At 39.1% G+C, this 21,144-nt stretch overlaps 2 protein-coding genes across 4 annotated transcripts in view; both read right to left on the bottom strand.

The window, feature by feature from the left end:
• Positions 1-2,116: 2,116 nt before the first annotated feature.
• Positions 2,117-21,144, bottom strand: part of LPCAT2 (lysophosphatidylcholine acyltransferase 2) — a 64,296-nt gene continuing 45,268 nt past the window's right edge. For all 3 annotated transcript variants that reach the window (XM_022555068.3, XM_022555067.2, XM_022555066.3), the window contains 3 exons: positions 12,538-12,636; positions 7,305-7,440; positions 2,117-3,813 (listed from right to left, as the gene is read on the bottom strand). In XM_022555068.3, coding sequence (XP_022410776.1) covers positions 3,629-3,813; positions 7,305-7,440; positions 12,538-12,636 — 420 coding nt within the window. In that variant the 3' untranslated portion in view covers positions 2,117-3,628. The remainder of the gene's footprint in view (positions 3,814-7,304; positions 7,441-12,537; positions 12,637-21,144) is intronic.
• Positions 18,909-19,691, bottom strand: CAPNS2 (calpain small subunit 2). The gene has a single exon (XM_022555070.2). It carries the CDS (start codon positions 19,578-19,580, stop codon positions 19,110-19,112), a length of 471 nt encoding a protein of 156 aa, XP_022410778.2. The 5' UTR covers positions 19,581-19,691; the 3' UTR covers positions 18,909-19,109.

Here is a 21,144-nt window from a genome sequence, read left to right as displayed (position 1 = left end):
ACTACCGAGCCTGCGCTCTAGAGCCCGTGAGCCACAACTACTGAGCCCCCATGCCACAACTACTGAGGCCCGTGTGCCTAGAGCCCATGCACCTCAACAAGAGAAGCCACCGCAATGAGACGCCTGCACATCGCAACGAAGAGTAGCCCCCAGTCGCCACAACTAGAGAAAGCCCACGTGCAGTAACAAAGACCCAATGCAGCCAAAAGATAAATAAATAAAAAATAAAAAAATAAAAAAAGAACTAAGTCAAAATTTCCCACAAGTAGAAAAATACATGGGCAGATGCTCAATCTATAAAGTTTATAAATCAGGCAGCTTTGCTGCTTTATATAAATGATTAGAAGCATGGCCTTTGGAATCAGACAAAATTAGGTTTAATTGCAAGCTCCGCCACTTAATGAGTAACTTAGGGATAGTTCTAAATTTTGTTTAGTAAAACTAGGGACAACAATACCTATGCTTCATTGAGTGTTTAAATGTGTTGATGTCTGTAAATCACTTAGCACAATGCCTGATACATAGTAAGGATGCCAGATTGGTAGTATTATTATTATTACATATTGTAATAATTAGTAAGTCTGTTACTTTTACAAAGGGAAAAATACCTTCAAAAAGATGAAGTCTACTTACCTTTAAAAGACATGAACCTGTTAACTACTACATGAGGTTAAAACTATGGAATCAAAAATAATCATTTCAATTTTTTCCTGTAATAAAATTAATTTAAAATAAAGTTAATAATTATAAAATCTTTAGCCAAAAAATTTTTCATTTTGGAATTCAGTAAGTATAAATAAGCCCCTTAGCAAACTATTCATAATTATAAACTATTATGGAATATGGAGTTGATTATTTTTAATAGTCCCAAAATGAAAATCAAACTCACAGTTTCAATATTTGAAGAATGATCACATATATTATGTTATAGCTATATACTATGTTATAGCTATATACTATGTTATACTCTGAAGGAGTATTAGGTATACTTTTAAAAATTTACATTTCCAGGTAATTTTAATGATACTGGAAAATGTTATATTGCAAGTGAAAAAGCAGTATATAAATACCATCTACATTGTTTATGATATGTATACGTGATATGTATGTTGGATATATGTCAAGAACTTTGTGAGGGCCTTCACCTCTATCAACTCACAGCATGGCATCGATGGAATACTCTGGTATAACAATTTACCAAAAATGGAAAAGTCCATTCAAGTGAACAGAAAAGAAAAAAAGAATTATAAATATGTATGCTTTCCTAGGGGATGGTTTCTTACTAGTGTCTTTTAATCCTCTTTAGTGATTCCTTTATAAGAATTCCACAAGGACCTTTGTGGTCGAGAGCCCACTTGTTCCAATACAGTCAATGGTGTATCAATTAACTGCCATCAACTAACCACCTTGCATCTGTAACAGTCTGAAAGGGAGAGCTCCTGAGTCTGGGAGTCAGATATCTGTACTGCTGTGCCTCATGCAGACAGCAGACCATGTGCCTTCTAAAAGGGGCTCTTTTAAATATCCATTAGAGGTAGCACTACTAGCGCTCACACTCAGCCTTCCAACACTCTAAAAGCATTGGCAAAGGAGAATTAAATATGCATAATGCAAGCAACTTGTTCTATAAGCATTCAGTATGTCGTTATCCTTCAATAGAACTGTTCTGATGGAAATTTTTATGGTCTTTATAGGTCTTAGGATCTAGTATTTCTCATTTCAAAGAGTAACCTCGCTTTTTCAAACTATTATATAAAACCACAGTGCATTTAACTGATTTAGTTAAATTTAATTTCTTACTTTAAATTCTAAGAGGAGAAAAAACTCTTTGAAGGAAATCTTTGTTTAGATGGCATAAAAGTAGAGGCCTCGTTGGTAGTAGTACTGACAGTCATGACTTGTGTTATTACATACACCCTACCAGTCAAAAGGCAACTTCTTTAGGAATAATAACTATTGCTGCTTTGGCTAAAATTTGAGTCTTTCATTAGAGTAAAATTATGTCTGACATTTCATAAGGCTTAAATGCAAACAAAAATGATTAATCACATTCATAAATATGCAAACTTACGTTCAAACCATGATATTAAAAAGGTATATTACATTTGAGACAAAATGGCAAAACCAGAATTTTTAATTGCCAAGAATTTTATGTAGCAAGTTTGTTCAGTAACATAATAAAATAGGAATATTACATTGGCAGAAGTGGAATTAAAGAACATAAAATATTACTTTAAAACAGGAAAACAATGGGATCACTTTCAAGAGCCTCACAGAAAGCTTGTGATTTAAAATGCTACCTTTTCATGATTAATGGGATTAATATGTGGGTTTTCTGTGATAAAAATCATGGTACCTGAGTAATAACATACATTCAATTGCATATGACAACCAATATTATAAAGATGTACTTTCCTAATTACTTAAGAAATTGTTTTCAGCTTATTCAATGCTCTGTCTAAATAACTTAAGATATGTAAAAAGCAAACAATCATACTGTTTCATCCTTCATACTTAAGGATGAAACTTTTTAGTAAGCATGCGTGACATATAATAAAATGGCACTTGAGGGAAATTATTGCTTAACCTAAAGGAAAAAAATATCACCGTTAAATTCTTGCCTGGGGGTTAAATTGTGGTCTTGCATTAATAAAGTAGGTTTTTGGATTCCTTAGCTTTTGGTGATAATTTGGAACCTTTCGTATTTTCCCTGTAGATATTTCAGGCAAGCTCTAAAATTTGAGAGGACACAATAAAATAAAACTCCCACTTAGATGATAAAATATATTAATTCTAATAATATATAAATAAAGTAAATCTGATTCATTTACTGGGCAAGGGCTACATTCTAAACTACCCAACTCAAATTAAACTAAACTCTGTGGCAAACAATTTTTCTCGTTAGGCAATTAATGTTACCTTCGATAAGGCAATTCCCACATAGCCTTTGGCCATAGCTGTTGTCTTTAAAACAAAGTTCTAAATCTGTAGATCATGCAAAAGGTTATGATCTCCTTAGCAGGTGGTTAAGGAAATCTACAATAGGGATGCATGGTCAAGAGAATATGAGTTTTTAAGAAGTCTCATCTAATTAGCGGAGCTCTCCCTTCCAATCCCCCCATGTTTAGTGATCCAAGAAACTGAAATGCAAATGGAAAAAATGAATCTGTGAAGTTAAAGGTATAAAATTCTGCAACGTTCCTCAGACTCTTCATTCTTATTTCTAGAATGGGAAGGGATTAAAGCTAACCTTATTTCTTTAGAGGAAAGTAAATGAAAAATTATTTATACTTTTAAAAACTTTTTGCAGCGTTGATTAATGCTCATCAGTAAATAAGGGAGACCATTTCATTCATTTGGATATGCAAATTAACCTGGAAAATCCATAAAAACATCTTTATCGCCAATAAGCCCATCAGTATAGCAAAATATAATGTAAAAGAAAATGAATATTACTTGATAAACACATGTGAATAGAAGCATTTCAATAAGAAAATCTATCATTTTTTTATAAAAAAGCTTTCTATTTTAAACATCATTACTCAATCACAAATAAAATACTATCAGTAAATGCCTTTGAAATTTCAAGTAAAAGCCACCGCGTTTTCCTTATTAGGAATGTTTGCTTTCAGTTGTCCTTTTTGTCTGAGGTACTCTCTTCATGACTTTCAGGGCTGACTTTATTACTTACGACTGAGGGAGTTGCTTGGACTTCTTTTGGTAATGAAAACACATGGCACGTCTGGAGGTCTAAGTAGGTTGTAAATATCTTAGCATATTCTGGATGCTTTAGGGCAAAACTTTTAAATTCCTCTAAAAGAGGAGAAAAAACAAAATCCAATAAATTGAGGTGAATCTTCTTTTGGCATGATGCAGATTAACATATGATCTTAATAATACAATGATCGTAAAAGTCTATTACTCAACCCCTATAAATTATACAACCACTTTGGGAGATAGTTTTTTCCATTATCTAGTCAAGTTGAAGATATGCATACTTTATTCCAGGGTATATAAGCGAGAGAATTTGTGCGCATTGTGCTCTGGGAGACATGTATGAGAATGTTCATAGCAACATTATTCATAATAGGTAAAAAATGGAAACAATTCACATGTTTGTCAACAGTTGGAATGGCTAAGTAAATCATGGCATATTTGTGGAACAAAGTGCTACACAGCAATGAAGATGAATGAATAGCTGTGTTGTAACAATGTGGATGAATCTTAAAACCATAATGTTGAATGAAAAACGCCAGATGCAAAGGAACACATATTGTATGAGACCATTATGTAAAGTTCAAAAACTTAGGCAAAACTAAAATATATTTAAAGATGTGTACTTTTGTGGTGAAATGCTAAAACAAAGCAGGCAAAGATTCCTTTTTAAGTCAGGTCAGCAGTTCCTTCCTTTAAGACAGAGGAAGGGGTTCTATTTGGGAATAGGCACATGGAGGCTTCTAGAGTTATTGAAAAGCTCTATTCCTTGACCTGAGTGGTAGTTACACAAGGGTTCATTTGTAAAACTTTGTTGTGCTCTATGTTTATGTAATTTTATTTTTTTTTGTAATAGAAAATGTTAACAAAATTTATTACCCAGGACTCTCTATCACTGGCTTTTAAAACTATTTTAACCTTTAACTCTGGTAAAGAAATAAACCATCTTGAAAAGCTGAGCCCTGACTTATGATCAGTAAGGGCAAGTAGAGTGTACAATATTCACTAATCATATCACAAGACCCCTGAGTAGTAGGCCTCCTTTTATCTCAGGTGTTTGAGATTTAGGAAGTGAGGTAGAGTATAGAAGGCTTACAAAATTAACCATCAGAATTTGAACCCCAAGCCTCCGGTAACCTGGAGTTTCTGAAATATGATGCTACCCTCAAGTTTGACATTTCTCTCTCCTCTTCTGTTTGGACGGAGAAAACTTTATTGAGCTTATATAGCAAAGTGATCCTGGTCTTTGAATCAGCTTGCTATTTGACTCTATAATAAAAGGTTTTTAACCCAATATCCTATTTCTATCCATTCACTAAAAAAAAAAATCCTCCGATAACCAAATGTCTACTTCATGGCACATTAGACTATCTAGCAACTCCTGAAGATAAAAACAGGTCTTAGTGATGAGGAAGTCACCAGATAGAGCCCAGATCATTCTTTGCAATTACAACATTATTTTGCATTGACAGAGCACTTTATATTTCCAAATCAGGCAAGCTATTAATTGTTCTTTCTTAACATCCAAAATAAAGATTTATCTGAATGAGTCTATTTCAATGACAGAGATACAGAGGACATAAGTGACTTCTAAGATACGTGGGCAGGAGTGTTGATCTACTGAAACCACGAGCTTTAATTTTAAGACTTGTGCTCTGGTCAAAAGATCAAGGCTCTCTGTCCTCTTCGGGGATGCTAGTGGCATTAAAGAGTAACTCATTTCTAGAAGTGCTGAGAACTGGCAATAAGTAGAATTTGGGCATTAATTTGGCTAAAGGAAAACCAAGAATGAAAACAATTTAAACTATCACATTTAAATAATGTAAATGGATACATTCATGATACATTTCTATACCTATTCTTTCATAAAATCATACTTAAATACCTCAAACATTCCTGCAAAAAAAAGTGGGCTTGCATAATATTGGGGAAAGGGAGATATTCTGTGTATTCTAAAAAGAAAAAGGTTGAACTCCAAAAACCAGAGTAGATTTCCCTAAAAACATATTAAAGCTGACAGGTAAAAATATGACTACCTACAAATAATTCTTAGTATTAGCTTCCATTGAAATAGCTATTCCAAATAGTTTTTCAAAATTTGTAGTTTGGAGTAATACAGAGTATTAACTATGCAATGAAAATGGTCAGAGCATTAGTACACATGGGGTTTATGACTCTTAAGTTTGTTTATTTATTGATTTATTTTTTGTGGTACGCGGGCCTCTCACTGTTGTGGCCTCTCCCGTTGCGGAGCACAGGCTCCGGATGCGCAGGCTCAGTGGCCATGGCTCACGGGCCCAGCCGCTCCGCGGCATGTGGGATCTTCCCAGACCGGGGCACGAACCCGTGACCCCTGCATCAGCAGGCGGACTCTCAACCACTGCGCCACCAGGGAAGCCCACACTCTTAAGTTTTATATAAGTATCTACTTGCCATTTTATCCTTTTTTTAAAAAAAATGAACTTAATAGATAAGTGCACTTAATTACCTAAAATAGAATAAGGACAGCCAAAATGACAGTAATTAAAAACAGAAGAGTAGGGCTTCCTTGGTGGCACAGTGGTTGAGAGTCCGCCTGCCGATGAGGGGGACACTGGTTCGTGCCCCGGTCTGGGAGGATCCCATATGGGACCCGTGAGCCATGGCCGCTGAGCCTGCGCATCCGGAGCCTGTGCTCCGCAACGGGAGAGGCCACAACAGTGAGAGGCCCGCGTACCGCAGAAAACAAAACGAAACAAAACAAAAAACAGAAGAGTAAGAGAAGTCTATGAACTAATTCCCCCATCCCATGAAAGTTATCAGGTTGAAACTCTTTGAACACCAGAAGGAAAAAGGCATTCAAGAGGAATCCCCCTCTGGCCCATGAGAGAAGACTGGGGAAGATAAGCCATGCTGACATCTACAACCATATCAAAGCTAAGGCAGAGGCCTCTCCACTGAGGTGTGTTTCCCAAGGACACTGTGAAACTGATGAACCATCCCTTCAGCCCTTAGGGGACTTGTCTTCATGTGTGGACTCGAGCCATCAGGAGAAAGGCTGGTCACTGGTGGACGGACCTGCCACTTGGCCACAAGGTCTTCCTCCAAGATAGTCCCTACCTCACAGGGGTGCCATCAACATGATGTGAGATAATGAACGTGAAAGCTCATCTAAGCCACTAACAGGAAACATTAATAGATGGTTTAGCTACTGTTATTACTGTGGGTCCCTCAGTCCATATCCCTCTACTGTGGCTACAACTCTGACATTCTCTAGTAGATGATCTTAGGTAAGTCACCTAAATTCTTTGCATCTCAGTAACATAAGAATAATGAAGAGTACTGATTGAATAGGCTTGCTATAAAGAATAAATGAATTAATATATATAAAATGTGTGAAGAGTGCTTAGCATACGGTAAGTCCTCAATAATTAGCTTCTACCATTACACCACTACTACTATTATTACTATCATCATCATTGTTACTATTACTTCTATTGTTAACATATTAGTGGGGGGAAACAACACTCTTGTATGAGGGTCAGTCATAGTCTGGATGTACACTGTATACTGTACAGTACACCGAATCAGGAGCCAAACTGCCTACTCACCATATGAAACAGAATCCCCCTGGGCTATTTCCTTGAAGAGACCAGAAACATCAAGGTCAGGCACTCCAAGGGAAGCCTGCAGAATGGTGGCGAACTCTTCCTCTGTTATGAAGCCATCCTCGTCAACGTCAAAGAGCTGAAGGAAAAAGAAAATAAAGCCTAAGAATGAGCTCCTCCAGAGCAATGGTGGTATGTAATAATCTTAAAAAATAAACTGTTTAGTAATTCAGACATTCATTGTGTGGGGGGCTAGGGATATATGTCCATAAGTATGGTATCTGCTGCCTTCACAATACTTATAGTTTAGTGGTAGAAAGAGATAGGATTAAAATAGGGGCTACAGGGACTTCCCTGGTGGTCCAGTGGTAAAGAATCTGCCTTATAATTCAGGGGTGCAGGTTCGATCCCTGGTGAGGGAACTGGGATTCCACATGCCGCGGGGCAACTAGGCCCGCATGCCACAACTACTGAGCTCTCGCGCCTTAACTAGAGAGACCCCGTGCCACAAACTACAGAACCCACGCTCCCTGGAGCCTGTGTGCCACAACTAGAGAGAAGCCTGTGCGCTGCAACAAAAGATCTTGTGTGCCGCAGCCAAAAATAAATAAAATAATAAATAAATCTTTAAAGAAAAATACGGGCTACGACTATAGTAAGTACAAAAGCACATGGAAAAAACAGGGGATATAACCATAGTAAGTACAAAAGCACATGGGAGTCCTGTGTAAACAAGATGAATCCTACCTGGAGAGGTCAGGGAATGCTTTATGACATTTGAGTTGGGTCTTAAAACATGAAGAGATATTCCCAGAACATACAAGTACTGGCAGGCAATTGCCTGGGGCTCAAGTCAGGAGAGAGAAAGACAAGCAAGGATCAGATCATGACGGCCATATAAGGCTTCATCTACCCCTGCAGGATTATGATGGGAAGGGCTGTGGGGTGATTGCTTGTGAACTGAGGGAGCTCTGAGGCAAAGTGTGGAGGATGGAGAGAGGGCAGAAAGTTGAAAAGACTAGAGGCATGAACAATTAAGAGTCTGGGGTGGAGAAGCAGGAAGGGCAGGAAGAGACAGAATTTATAAGGAAGCAAAGACAGGACTTACATATCAGTTAGAGGTCTGTAGTGATGGAAAAGAAGGAGCTAAAGACAGCTGAGGGATTCTAGCTTGGGCAAATGGGTGAAGGAGGGTTATGTTACCAAGAGTGGGAAAACAGGTTCCCAATGAGATCAAGGGTTAGACCTGGAGAGCTTAAATTTGAGTCAGAAGTGCCAGGAGGAAGTTAAGATTGAGCACATCAGCTCAGGAAAGTGATGAGGCTTCAGATATGAATTCAGGTAAAGATTGAAACTACAAGTGTGTTTGAGCTTCTCTGTGGAAAGTGCACAAAGTAAGACAGAGCCCTGGGAACAGCAAGAGTTGAGGTGTGTGCAGGGAAGAGGAACCGGCCAGAAAAACTCAGAAGCAGCAGCCAGAGAGATGGAGAAGCAGAAAGAAAGAGCATGCATCTTGGAAGCTAGGGAAGGTTTTTAGGAAAGAGGAAGAAACTCTGAGTGTGGTAATGGCCAACAGAATAAAATGGCATAGGAAGGCCAAGCAAGAAGCAAGAAGGTTTGCTGGATTTGGCAATTAGGAGATCCTGGCGACAGATGGTAACGGGAATCAAGCAATGAATAGAGAGGTGAGGCGTGGAGGCAACAGGCATGGCTCTTCTTTTAAGAAATTATAGAATAAAGCACAGGAGATAAATGGGGGTAATAACCACGTACAAAAGGAGGCTGCCTTCAGGAAGGGAGAGACAATATGTTTATAGGCAGAGGGGAAAGGGTGGGATAGTCTGAAAGTCAAGCAGCAATGCAGGGGTAACTGATAGATAATTAATATGCCATATTCATAATCCTCTCCAGGGTATTAACAGTTTTTCATGATATCAACACTGACTCTTTGCAGGCACTGATCCAACATGTTCAAATCACTTTACACACTCATTGGACCCTAATAATAGTCTTATGTAAGGGGGGGTGTTGTTATTAGCCCTATCTCACAGATGAGAAAGCTGAGCAACAAGGAAGCCAGGTAACTTTCCCAAGGTCACACAGCTTGTAAATGGTCAAGCTGTCGCCCAAATGCAGGCAGATATCTACAGTTCCTGCTGTTAAGGTATCCACTTCTGACCAAATACACGATCAAAAACAGGCATTGGATAAGGTGTGATAATCATGAAAAGAACAATAAGCAAATACTGAATAGTGTTTTAATTGTCCACTAGGGTGGGAGGAGAAGAATATAATTCGAAGATGTGATTTGCTGCTCCCAGATAAGAAGGCACGGGACGCCTAGTCCATTTTCTACTACTCAGCCCCTAAATGGACGATAAGATAGCTGGAAAGCGCAAGGTGAATTAGCTAGCATTTGTTTTCACAACAGTAGCCCCGGGGCTCTTTATGGGCCTTGGACTTCAGGCGTTAACTGCCAGGATTCAGTCACAACCTCCCCCCACCTTCTCACAAACTCTAATTTTTCTGTAAAAGTCTTCCATTCCTAAAGAATTCTCACCAACTTATCAAATCAACTAAATTTGGTCCTTTGATGGCTCTTCCATCTGTATAAGTTTCCTTCACACGTCCATTCTGGGGACTTTTACTTCCTCTCCATTTGTCCTTTGTCACAACTACCCCACGAAAACCCCTCCATTTCTCTCAATTCCTCATCGCTCCCAATAGCCTCCCTACCCCAGAGTTCCCAGATCTAAGGTAAATCTCATGCTCTGGGCTCTGGTAGAAGGTTTAACACCCCATTTTCCTTGGAGAATGGGGGAGCGATATCTCCCCAGTGCACGGAATGCTGTGGGACTCTGCATCAAAACATCCTGTCTTTCCTAGCAAGCACATGGTCCAAGACCATTTGGACTCTGCCTGGAATTTGAATGATGAACAGCGTTGGAGTTTGCTCACTCTAACGGCAGTGCCCAAGGGAGATGTAGAGCAGCTCCCGCAGCTGGGACCTCTGGAGCTGCCTGCTTTGGAGTATTCCCTGGAGCCTGCTTGCTGTCCTCACAACTGATTCCTCCACCAGAGTCTATGCCGGCTGCTTACAACTGAAGAATGCTGACTAATATTCTACCTCTAAAGGTCACCGTGATGATGAAATATGATCAAAGATGGGAAGTTAACTGTGAAGTGTTACCCAAATAAAAGGATGTGAATGCATTCTGTATATATACAAAATGATACTACTAAATGAAAAATAGAAGCATGCCAAAATAATTTTCAAAAACATCATACAGGGATTTCCCTGGTGGCACAGTGATTAAGAATCTGCCTGCCAATGCAGGGGACACGGGTTCGATCCCTGGTCCAGGAAGATCCCACATGCCGTGGAGCAACTAAGCCCGTGCGCCACAACTACTGAGCCTGCGCTCTAGAGCCCGTGAGCCACAACTACTGAGCCTGCGAGCCACAACTACTGAAGCCCACATGCCTAGAGCCTGTGCTCCACAACAAGAGAAGCCACTGCAGTGAGAAGCCCGTGCACCGCAACAAAGAGTAGCCCCTGCTCGACGCAACTAGAGAAAGCCTGCACACAGCAACGAAGACCCAACACAGCCAAAAAATAAATAAATAAATAAATAAATAAATAAAATAAAATAGGCATTTAGACACTTAAACAAAACAAAACAAAAAAACCAGAACATCATACACCCCGAGAAGGATAAAAAAATAACCAAAGTAAAACATGACACTTGCTTTACTGAAGAAAAGAGCTAATTATAGTTTTAGGTCCTTCTTTCCTCTCCCTGTCCCCCCTCAAAACCAAGGTCTAGGCTAGAGAAAAATCTCAGGATTTCTTTAAAGACAATAATTACTATGATTAAGGGCCAAATTTTCTATCAGGTCTTTCATTGGTAAACCCAAAGTGACCACTTGCCCAGCTGACCTTATAATCACACAGACAATCTCAGAACAGAAACAGAAATGTCTGGGTTGGAATAAGTTAGCTATGTGTATAATTTTAGGTTTTATGATGAATCAGTCTGTAAAAGTTTTCAGCTTGGAAAGAGTTCTGGCCCTTGCCTTGAGACCATCTGCTAAGCATCAACCTCTTAGGTTCTTTATAGGCCTAGCAGTTAACTCAGTTGAAACCAATCTGAAATAAAAAGTCAACCTGGGGACTCCTCTGTCAAGGATAGAACACATGGAAATTCGTGAGGCTAACCCAGGTGGCCTCTAAGACATGAGAAAGGACTCTGGGAGGAAGAGAGTCTTTCTAGATGATAGAGGGGACAACACTTGTTGAGGACACAGTGGGATATTCTTCTCAGAGAAAATCAGGAAGAAATAAGAGTAGGAAAGAGGCATGGGGGAAGGCCCTCAGCTGTTATGGTGGATGAAGCAGAGACTCAAAGACCTGTACAATAAGATTCCACATACACAGCTTGGTAAGTGAGATCAAGTTTTTGTTTTACTTGAGAGCAGATCATGTAAGATTAGAATATGGAAGGGAACATCCCATTCAAATACTAATTAGATAAAGCACGTTTCATCTCCAAAGAACCAAAACACACTTTGGGAATGTACTCTTCCCTCTCCTTTTTGCATATATAAGTGATAAAATGGAATCTGAGTTCTCATAATTCAAACCTCCATTAAGTTCTGCTAGGGGTGGGGGACATGGATTTTATTCATCTGCCCCTCAACCCCCCATACTGCTGTGACAATGTATGTGATACACAGGAAAACACATAGGGTGGAAACTTGAGACATTTATGATGGTATTCACTTGACACCACCACAACAAATTAAACTCCATCGGGAAAAGATCACCTAAAATATCTCTGACATACAGAGTGAGAAAATAAGGATGGATCAGAACTTTCTGCCTGGTGAATTGGGATGACTATAGACAGGTGGTGTTTATTTATAAACCTCACTTTGGGGCTCCAAAATGGGGAGGCTGAAAAGAAATAATTTTTAAACTACTTTATGAAATCACCTGCTCTTCAATTTTAATGCTGTTAACTAGGCTGCTTCCAAAGACTTTCTTTTTGCTTAAATGGATGCTTGTCTTTTCTTTATTCTCGGTAGCGATTGTCTTAATCACATTGCCCTCGTGTACATGTCACAGCAGATCTATAAACACTCGTAATAGATGCACTGATTTTCAGATAATACACTTAGAGTCAACACTTGTTTACGAGACAGACCAAGATGATTTCAGTGGGGCTGACAGTACCTTAAATGCCACCTGGATGATCTCCTCTGTGTTGGCAGGGTTGCACAGGACAGCCAGGCCAATTACATACTCTCGGAAGTCGATACTGCCATCATGGTTCTGTGAAAGGATGGGAGAAATCAGTTAGCAGGGCCACTGGTTGAATGACTATTAATCACAGCCCACAAGGTGAAATTCAGACATGCCACGCAGCTCAGCCTCGTCATGCACTGAGCCAATTTGGGAAAATGTTCGCACTGAGATAGAACAGTAGTGAGTGGCCCACCTATTCCCAACTCAGAAGGAAGAAAAACATATTCCTGTTGAGTGATCAATATAAACATTTTATCACTGAGGCTCATTTAGACTGGCTCTATGGCACTCATTGTGGGTTCTTGAGCTCAGCCTTGATGGGAGCCTCTCTGGGAAGCAGGATGGGGGATTTCATCCTAGGTGGGACTGAAGCCTTCCTTCCACCATCGATGGTGGGCCTGCCATGATGGCCAACACCAGTGGGTCACTAAGAGACTTTCTCCATGTAGGAGATAGAAGGGAAAGGAAAGGGGCAAATTGAGGCAATAATCACAGCTACATTCTTTCTCCTTTCTGTACTTACTCTGCAATAAAGCAGGAGAAAGTAAGCAAACTCGAGCAACTTCAAGGGCCCCTTAGTGATATCGGGCCCTGGAAGATCCTGCACTTCTAAGCCTTGGAAACTAAACGTAATTCGTATGATGTTTATATCTATACACTGCAGCAGGTATTTCTTGATGGTATTATAAAAGAAGGGGTTGATAATTCTAATCCATGCTGACCGAATACAGAGTTTTTCCTACACACGAACTACTCACCTAGATGGGAACACTGAGAAGATGAAATGGGGAGAAAGGAGAGAAAGCTTAAGGAAGAGAGGAAGAAAGGGAGAGAGAGGCAAGGCAGAGAAGGAGGGAGGATGGAAGGAAGAGATAGAAGAGAGAGAACAAGAAGGAAAAGGGAAGAGGAGAAAGGAAAAGTGAGATGGAGAGTGGAAGAGAAAGATGGAGGGGGAAAGAGAGGAGGAGGAGGGAGAAAGGAAGAGGACAATAAGCTCAATGATTATAATCCCAGGTGTGGAATCATTTTGGCAGCAAGATCTTCATGTTGCCAGATGAACTATGAACTAGTAACAACACAGCTAAGTGTGATACTTGATAGGTTAGCAGATGTTTGGCACTGATAAGAGCGTAATCTGTAACTGTGACTAAGTATCTACATTTCAACCATCAAGAGTTCCTGTAGGGCAGGGATTGCCTTCCTCTGTGCAGTGTATTCCCATTGCCTAGCACACACAGGTAGGTGCTAAAAAACGATGCTACCTTTTCCTCACCTACTCTCACCTACTATTGATACTTTGGGTTCACCTTAAGACACTTAGGCAGTGTTTTTCACTGGGGTTTCATAGATGAGCTTGAAAGGGAAGGCTGTGAAGCCTCTGAAAGGGTATGCCTTTTTGTTTGTTTGTTTGTTTTTGGCTGAGCCACAGGGCATGCGGGATCTTATTTCCCTGACCAGGGATCAAACCCTTGCCCCCTGCAATGGAAGCGTGGAGTCTTAACCCCTGACCAGGGATTGAACCCGTGTCCCGTGCAGTGGAAGCATGGAGTCTTAACCCCTGGACCGCCAGGGAAGTCCCAGCCCTTTTTATATGTACATTTTTCTAGGGAAAAAATATCTTGTAGCTTTCCTCAGCTTCTCAAAGCAACCAAGACCCACTGTCACCATACTACTTTATCTTGCTGCAGGGTGGGAACTAAAAAGGAATAATTTACCTTCACTTTCTCATCGGAGAAGGTAGAAACAGAGGATTCAAGATTTCCCTAAAGTAACAGGGTTTCTTCCTAGGATTTAAAACTCAGGTCATCCGACTTCCATTTTTGTCTGATTACCAGCCTCTAAGACAGCTGTTTTCTGCCTTTCCTTTAATCGACTTTATTGAGGTATCAATTACAGTCAATAAAAAGCATCCATTTTAAGTGTACAGTTTGATGTTCTTTGAAAAAATGCAGACACCAGGGTAACCACCATCACAATTGATAGCTACGATATTTTCATCACCCCAGAAGTTTCAGAGAAGGTAGAGTTTTAAGGGACATAATTTTCCTTGTGCCACTAACGTTTAATTTTCTTCTGTACTATGGAGGGCTGTTGTTCATTAGGGCTTAGAGGCTGAACAGCTTATGGTACCGTGAATATATGCTCAATAAAGGTAAATTTATTCTGCAATTGGTTTTCTCCACTAAGCAACATAGAAGTCTTGAATAGAAGTTCTGAAGTATAATGAACCGGTTTGCAGGGCAGAAATAGAGACACAGATGTAGAGAACAAATGTATGGACACCAAGGGGGGAAAATGGCGGGGAGGTGGGTGGTGGTGGTGGTGTGATGAATTGGGAGATTAGGATTGACATTTATACACTAATATGTATAAAATGGATAACTAATAAGAACCTGCTGTATAAAAAAAATAAAATTCTAAAATTCAAAAAAAAAAGAAGTTCTGAAGTATAGATATAAGAATGACCTATGAATATATTCAATATCCTGTGATAAACCATAATGGAAAAGAATATGAAAATAAGTATATATATGTATAACTGAATCACTTTGTTGTACAGTGGAAATTAACACAACATTGTAAATCAACCATACTTCAATTAAATAAATTAAAAAAAAAGAATGATCTATGGACACTGAGGATATGGTCATAGGTAGTATGATTGGAAATACGCCTTTGATTTATTGTGAGGCATCCAATTTTTATCTATATTACCGGACCCTATGTATAATACAGGTCAAGCATTATAGCTTATTTTTCAGATGGAGAAAGAGAAATGTAAAGGACCCTTAGTATTACTGCTATTCATGAATAAAGGTAATATTCTGGACCCCTGGTTTTCTTTAACAGTTTTATATGAGTGGCTTTGACCGACAAAAGAATATTAAAGCAGACTCTTGATAATCAATCACATGAGAAACTATATGTAAGTTTTCATCCTAGTAATGTGAAGGACAAAAGGCAGCATAGAAATTATTCTGAGAGATTTCATTATAGGACTAATAAAATAATACATTTTAAGGTTCCAATTTCAGAATAATAAAATTTAGAACTGGGAGGAATCTTAGAAATCATCCGTTCAACTTCTTCATTTTTACTAATGAAAAATTGAGATGTAAGTTTTACTTGAGGTCACAAAACTCACTATTGCCACAATGACAATTAACATTTACCTAAACATTTACCTGACACCCAATCATTCAAATTAAAGCAGGCAAGTTGATAAAATATATTCAAAAACAGATAATAAAAAAGTATACAGCAAAATACACTCCTTTAATTTTTCAAATTCAAATCAGTCCCATGGTAAAAAATTATTCCTCAAAGCTGTGGTTCTTTCCTTTAAAAACTAATGGAACTCCTCAGGAAGAGTATTATTATTCAAATTCAATAAATTCTCAGTTATCCAGGAGAGTCAGGGAAGAGGTATTCTGTTTACCTCAATATTCTTAGTTAGAGCATATTTCTACCCACCTGCATAATTGTATTATCAATTTTCTAGGAATTAAATTGTTTTAATCCACTTAGCATTAAAAATAGACATTTAAAACAAAGTAATTCTGAAAGCACTTCAAGATTAATACGTACATTAAGTATCAGTGCCCTGCAGGTGCCTCAGCAAATATTTTTTAAGGCCTGACTATGGGTTAGTTGTGCAATATTACTGATGAAATTTCTGATTGAAGTTGATACATAAATCAACTTTTAAATCACATGCACTATGACTCAAAAAATATTTTAAAAGTGACCTTTAAGATGATATACAAATTTTGAATGTTTTTGGACATTTGCTGTTCTTAGGTACAGAACACACTTCTTTTTCCTGCTATTATAGGTTACAGAATTCAGTGTATTAAATCAAGACTAAGATGTTTTTCAAAATCATATGGGATATTTTGAAATTAAAAAATGTAGATGTATAATTTCACATTTAAACAAAATCATTATTATTTTCAACTTACTACATTGATTGTATTGCTTTTAGAAATTTGAAAATGAGATGGAGTTATATTAATGAAAGCCCTTCATCTTAGGCTATCAGTAGTCTTCCACGTAGAAAAGGCAACATTTGAAAAAAATTATCAGGTAAATACTCCCTCTTACACTGAAGATGTGCCTTTAAAACACCAACTAAAACAAACAAACAAAAAACCCCATTGGATGGAAATTAAGAAATTCAATCACTTGTTAGGCTATTGGTTCTACACAATGCCAAAGGTTTGTTTACTTGGAAAAATCCAGACTCTGGATTAAATTTTCTGGGATCCACTCTAGTGCCTGGGGTTATTTGTCCAATTTTACACAAATTCAGAAAAGAACAAGAGAAACTTAGGTAACTTCAGGATGTTTTGCCCCATGCATGCAGGAAGAGAATCATAAAAGTAGGTAATCCCTTAACTTGAAGAGCAAGAGAAATACTTAATACCACCCCTAGTGTGAGATAATTGTCTTAACTTTCATAAAACATTTAAAATGAAGTGAGGGGAGAAAAGTGGGGCTACGTTTTCTTTTCCCCAACCATCATGTGGAAAGGTTAAATTATAAACTTAATATTCTGAGACCTTAAAAGGCATCTTGGCAGATTTCCCCTTTCCTGGCTATATTACTACAGCCATGCCTAACATACTAGTGGCCATATTCTAAAACAGGGATCCTGATATTAATGTGAGGTTGCAGCCTCATTCTAATATAACCACACCTGTTTTAAGTAGCTCCCCAGACCAAGTTTAAATTACAAGTCCCTTGAGGAAAGCGGACGTGATCTCTAGGCTTGGCTCAATTCAGAATTACATGCATGTGGTATATCATAAATATTATATGATGGTGATAATGGTGTCCACAGAGGCCAAATGCCAACCTGTCCTATTTTCACTGGGGATTTCTAACAGGCAGCTGAGGGCTGTTAACAGGCCAGTTACATCATTTCAACAGTTACAGCTTTCCTCTAAATGAGTCAAAAAGGAAGGATTTATCTTCAAACTCAGGATGATCCTCCAAAGTAGATTGGGAGAGAGGGAATGCATTAAAACCCAGAGAAGCAGGAGGGTAGAAACCAATTAAATAGGCAGATGAACAGAGCACTTGAAAATGCAGCCTCTCGAACTGAGTCTACTGGCCGGGGATTCCTGGATTCTCTTTGCCCCGTTATCACCACCTGAATCAAAATGAAAAAGCCAAACCAAGGGCCATTCACAAGAAAGGCGCAACTACCCCTGCTTTTTGGGTGGCAGTTTCTCCATACTCCTATCTCCTTTTTTTTGGAAGCTGGCAACACTGACTCCTGTGGGGACCTCAGTTTTCAGCTGAGTCTAATATGAAAAATACAGTGAAGACAGACTAACCTTAAAGCTGTGGCTGTCAACCTTGGTTGCTCATCAGAATCACCTGGGGAGATTTAAAAACTACTCATCTCTGAGCTCCACCCCTAAAGATTTGTATTTAACTCATGTGGAGTGGGACTCAGCTCAAGAGCTCTCCCGGCGATTCTAAATTGCAGTCAGGGCTGAGAACCACTGCAATAAAGACTCAGCAACATTTATATATATTTATACATCTCTCTATCGCTTTAGATACCAAATAACTGGTTATGATTTGTGTACATTTTCTTTGTTTACTTTTTCTCCTGTCTGCAGTTTTCAAACAAATGAAAGAATATTCTTTGCTCTGAGGCAGGGCAAGGCATGACAAGAGCTGGCTAACATCAGCAGGGCGTGCCTGATTTTGAAGTACATGTAAGAGCGGTCACTTTGATTCATTAAGGCAACCAGAGACATTTCAACTATAAGTACACTCTTTCATTCCCCAATGCCCTGATCCTCTTTACAATTATATAAAAACAAAACTGTTACATGCTTATTTTGCTAGAGAAAAGGGACTAAAGAATTCTAGATTTTAGATAGTTGTTCCACCATTTAAAAAAATACTACCTTTTATAAAACTGCTTAATTTCACATTTCTGAACCTGTTTCTATACAGTTACACGGGTTACCAGGAAAACACTTTTTTTAAAAAAAAAATGTAATAGACCAGATGTGAATTAAGAGAAAAACAGGTTTTGAATTTCCTGCCTCCTCACCTTTTTTAAAGGAAAAAAATGTATCTCCTGAGAGCTTTCTTGATTTATTCCAGGATTTTTTTCAAAATTCCATTCTTAACAATAACAACAACAGCTTTCCTGCTCTTTGGAATTCATTCACCAAATAAGAAATGACCTATTAAAATCTACTCCATTAGAGCCTGCCTTGCACTCCCATCACATATATAAGTCCATATTAATCCTGTGTCTCAAAAAGCCTACATACAAACCACTCAGAATATTTTTCATGAAAAATCTGTTTAATTAAGCAGTAAAGGGCAGCACAAGTTCAGAAATAGGTCAGGTTATGAAAGAACTCGGCAGGAAATGACAGCTTTGGATGGGGTAACCGCAACCGTGCAGAGAGCATGGCTAAGCTTCCAGCACTCCTGTCCCCCAGGGTAGTCCCGACTTAGTGCCCACTTTAGGAATACATGGTCAGCTGCAGCCATTCTTGGATAGACACCTGAATCAGGCCATCCACATCTCTATCCAGGGATTTGAAGGCACGAAACATGGCATCCAGGCGAACCAGGCAGCTGATGAAGTTGTTAAAATCCATACTTCCATCCTCATGGGCATATCGGCGGACAATCATTTGGTAAAGTTGTTCCTTTAGCTGGAAGCCTGCTGCCTGCAGAGCACCCCGCAGCTGAGAACTTCCCAGAGACCCAGAATGGTCCCTGTCATATTGCTTATAAACACACTGCCATTTCTTGATGTTTCTCCAGAGATACTTAAATTCTTTGAAGCCCAGCTTTCCAGTTGTGTCACTGTCCATGATGGACACGATGCTCCGGCAGGTGTCAAGACTAAAGCCGTCAGACTTCAGATCCTTGTGCTTAGACAGGACTTTGTTGAGAATATTCATTAGGTGAGTGGCATCCACTTCCATGTCTGGTCCAGCCAGCTGTGCAAATTGTTGCCGAAACCGCCTAACTTCCTCACTTTCATTGGCCTCCACGTTGGTGAAATGCTGCTCAGTGGGTGGTGGTTCCGGGGTATACTGAGCAGCTGCAGCCTCACTGATAAAATTCACAATTCCTCCAACTATTCCTCCAATATTTCCTGCTCCTCTACTTTTCTGACTGCCTCCTCCAAGAAGGTCTCCAAGAGCTTGTCCAAGACCTTGACCTTGATCTGCTCCTTCCAACAGAGCTTTTGCAAGAAACACGCTTTTGGTTTACCGAAAGGGTAAAGGGTAAAGGCTGCTGAAATCTTGGAGGTGGTATGAGAGAGATGAAATGGAGTCTAAGTAGTTTACATGTGGAAGAACTGGCTTTTCTGTACTTGCTTGCACTGTACCACACCCCGGGTGCACCTCCTACCCTAGTTGCCTGAATTCCACTAGGTCCTAGCACCTGCCATTTTTCAGAGGGCGTCAATAAAATACTCCTAAGTTATAGTATGTCTGACAAATTAGAAGAAATCATATTTTTAAGTGTAATATATTAAACTCTACATTTCTATATGCTGTTAACTATTTTTAGTTCTCTTTCTCAGCACCTGAAAGATGACGTGGAGTTTCCTAACAGGAGAAGTTAAATGACTCAAGGATATCAAGAATTTCTTTTCTAAGGAATATTTATTGTTAGGGTACAACTGAAGAATCCTGGGGCACTGGAAAAATATTTACCTAATTCTCTTCCTTTAGCAAAGATCTGCAGCATCCAATGTTCTTAAGAAAAACTTGGAAGGGGGATTTTTAAAATGCAGGGTCCCCAGGTCCCATCCTCAGAGATTCTGATTCTGTATAGTCTGCTGTGGGGTTCATGATTTACGTTTTTGGAATCTTTTGGAAGTGTAACATTCACATAGAAAACTGTACAAATCACAAATATACAGCTCAAAGAATTTCATATATATATATATATATATATCCATGTCATAACACCCCAATCAAGAAATAGAACATCATCAGGACTTCCAAAGCCTCTTCATGCCTCTTTCCAGTTATTCTCCTCTCCCAAGGGTAACTAACCATTGTCCTGACATCTAACACCACAGATTCATTTTTGTACCTTAAATAAATGGAATCATATAGCATATACTTTTTTGTATCTTGTTTTTAAATTTTTTTTTTTTTTTTTGTGGCTTCTCCCATTGCGGAGCACAGGCTCCGGACGCGCAGGCTCGGCGGCCATGGCTCACGGGCCCAGCCGCTCCACGGCATGTGGGATCTTCCCGGACCGGGGCATGAACCCGCGTCCCCCTCATCGGCAGGCGGACTCCCAACCACTGTGCCACCAGGGAAGCCCCTGTTTTTAAATTCTTAATTAAAAAAATTTAAAATTGTGGTTAAATACATGTAATGTGCAATTTACCATTTTAACCATCTTTTAAAAAATATTTATTTATTTATTTGGTTGCACTGAGTCTTAGTTGCGGCAGGTGGCTCCCTAGTTAGTTGCAGCAGGCGGTGCCCTAGTTGGGCTCCTTAGTTGTGGCACATGGTCTCC

This window comes from Delphinapterus leucas, chromosome 20 (assembly GCF_059928025.1).
Source record: "Delphinapterus leucas isolate spDelLeu-1000000601 "Yukka" chromosome 20, BTC_Dleu_Yukka2, whole genome shotgun sequence".
Classification (NCBI taxonomy): Eukaryota; Metazoa; Chordata; class Mammalia; order Artiodactyla; family Monodontidae; genus Delphinapterus; species Delphinapterus leucas.
The sequence above is the reverse complement of the archived record's forward strand: the minus strand, read 5'-3'. Positions and strand labels throughout refer to the sequence as shown.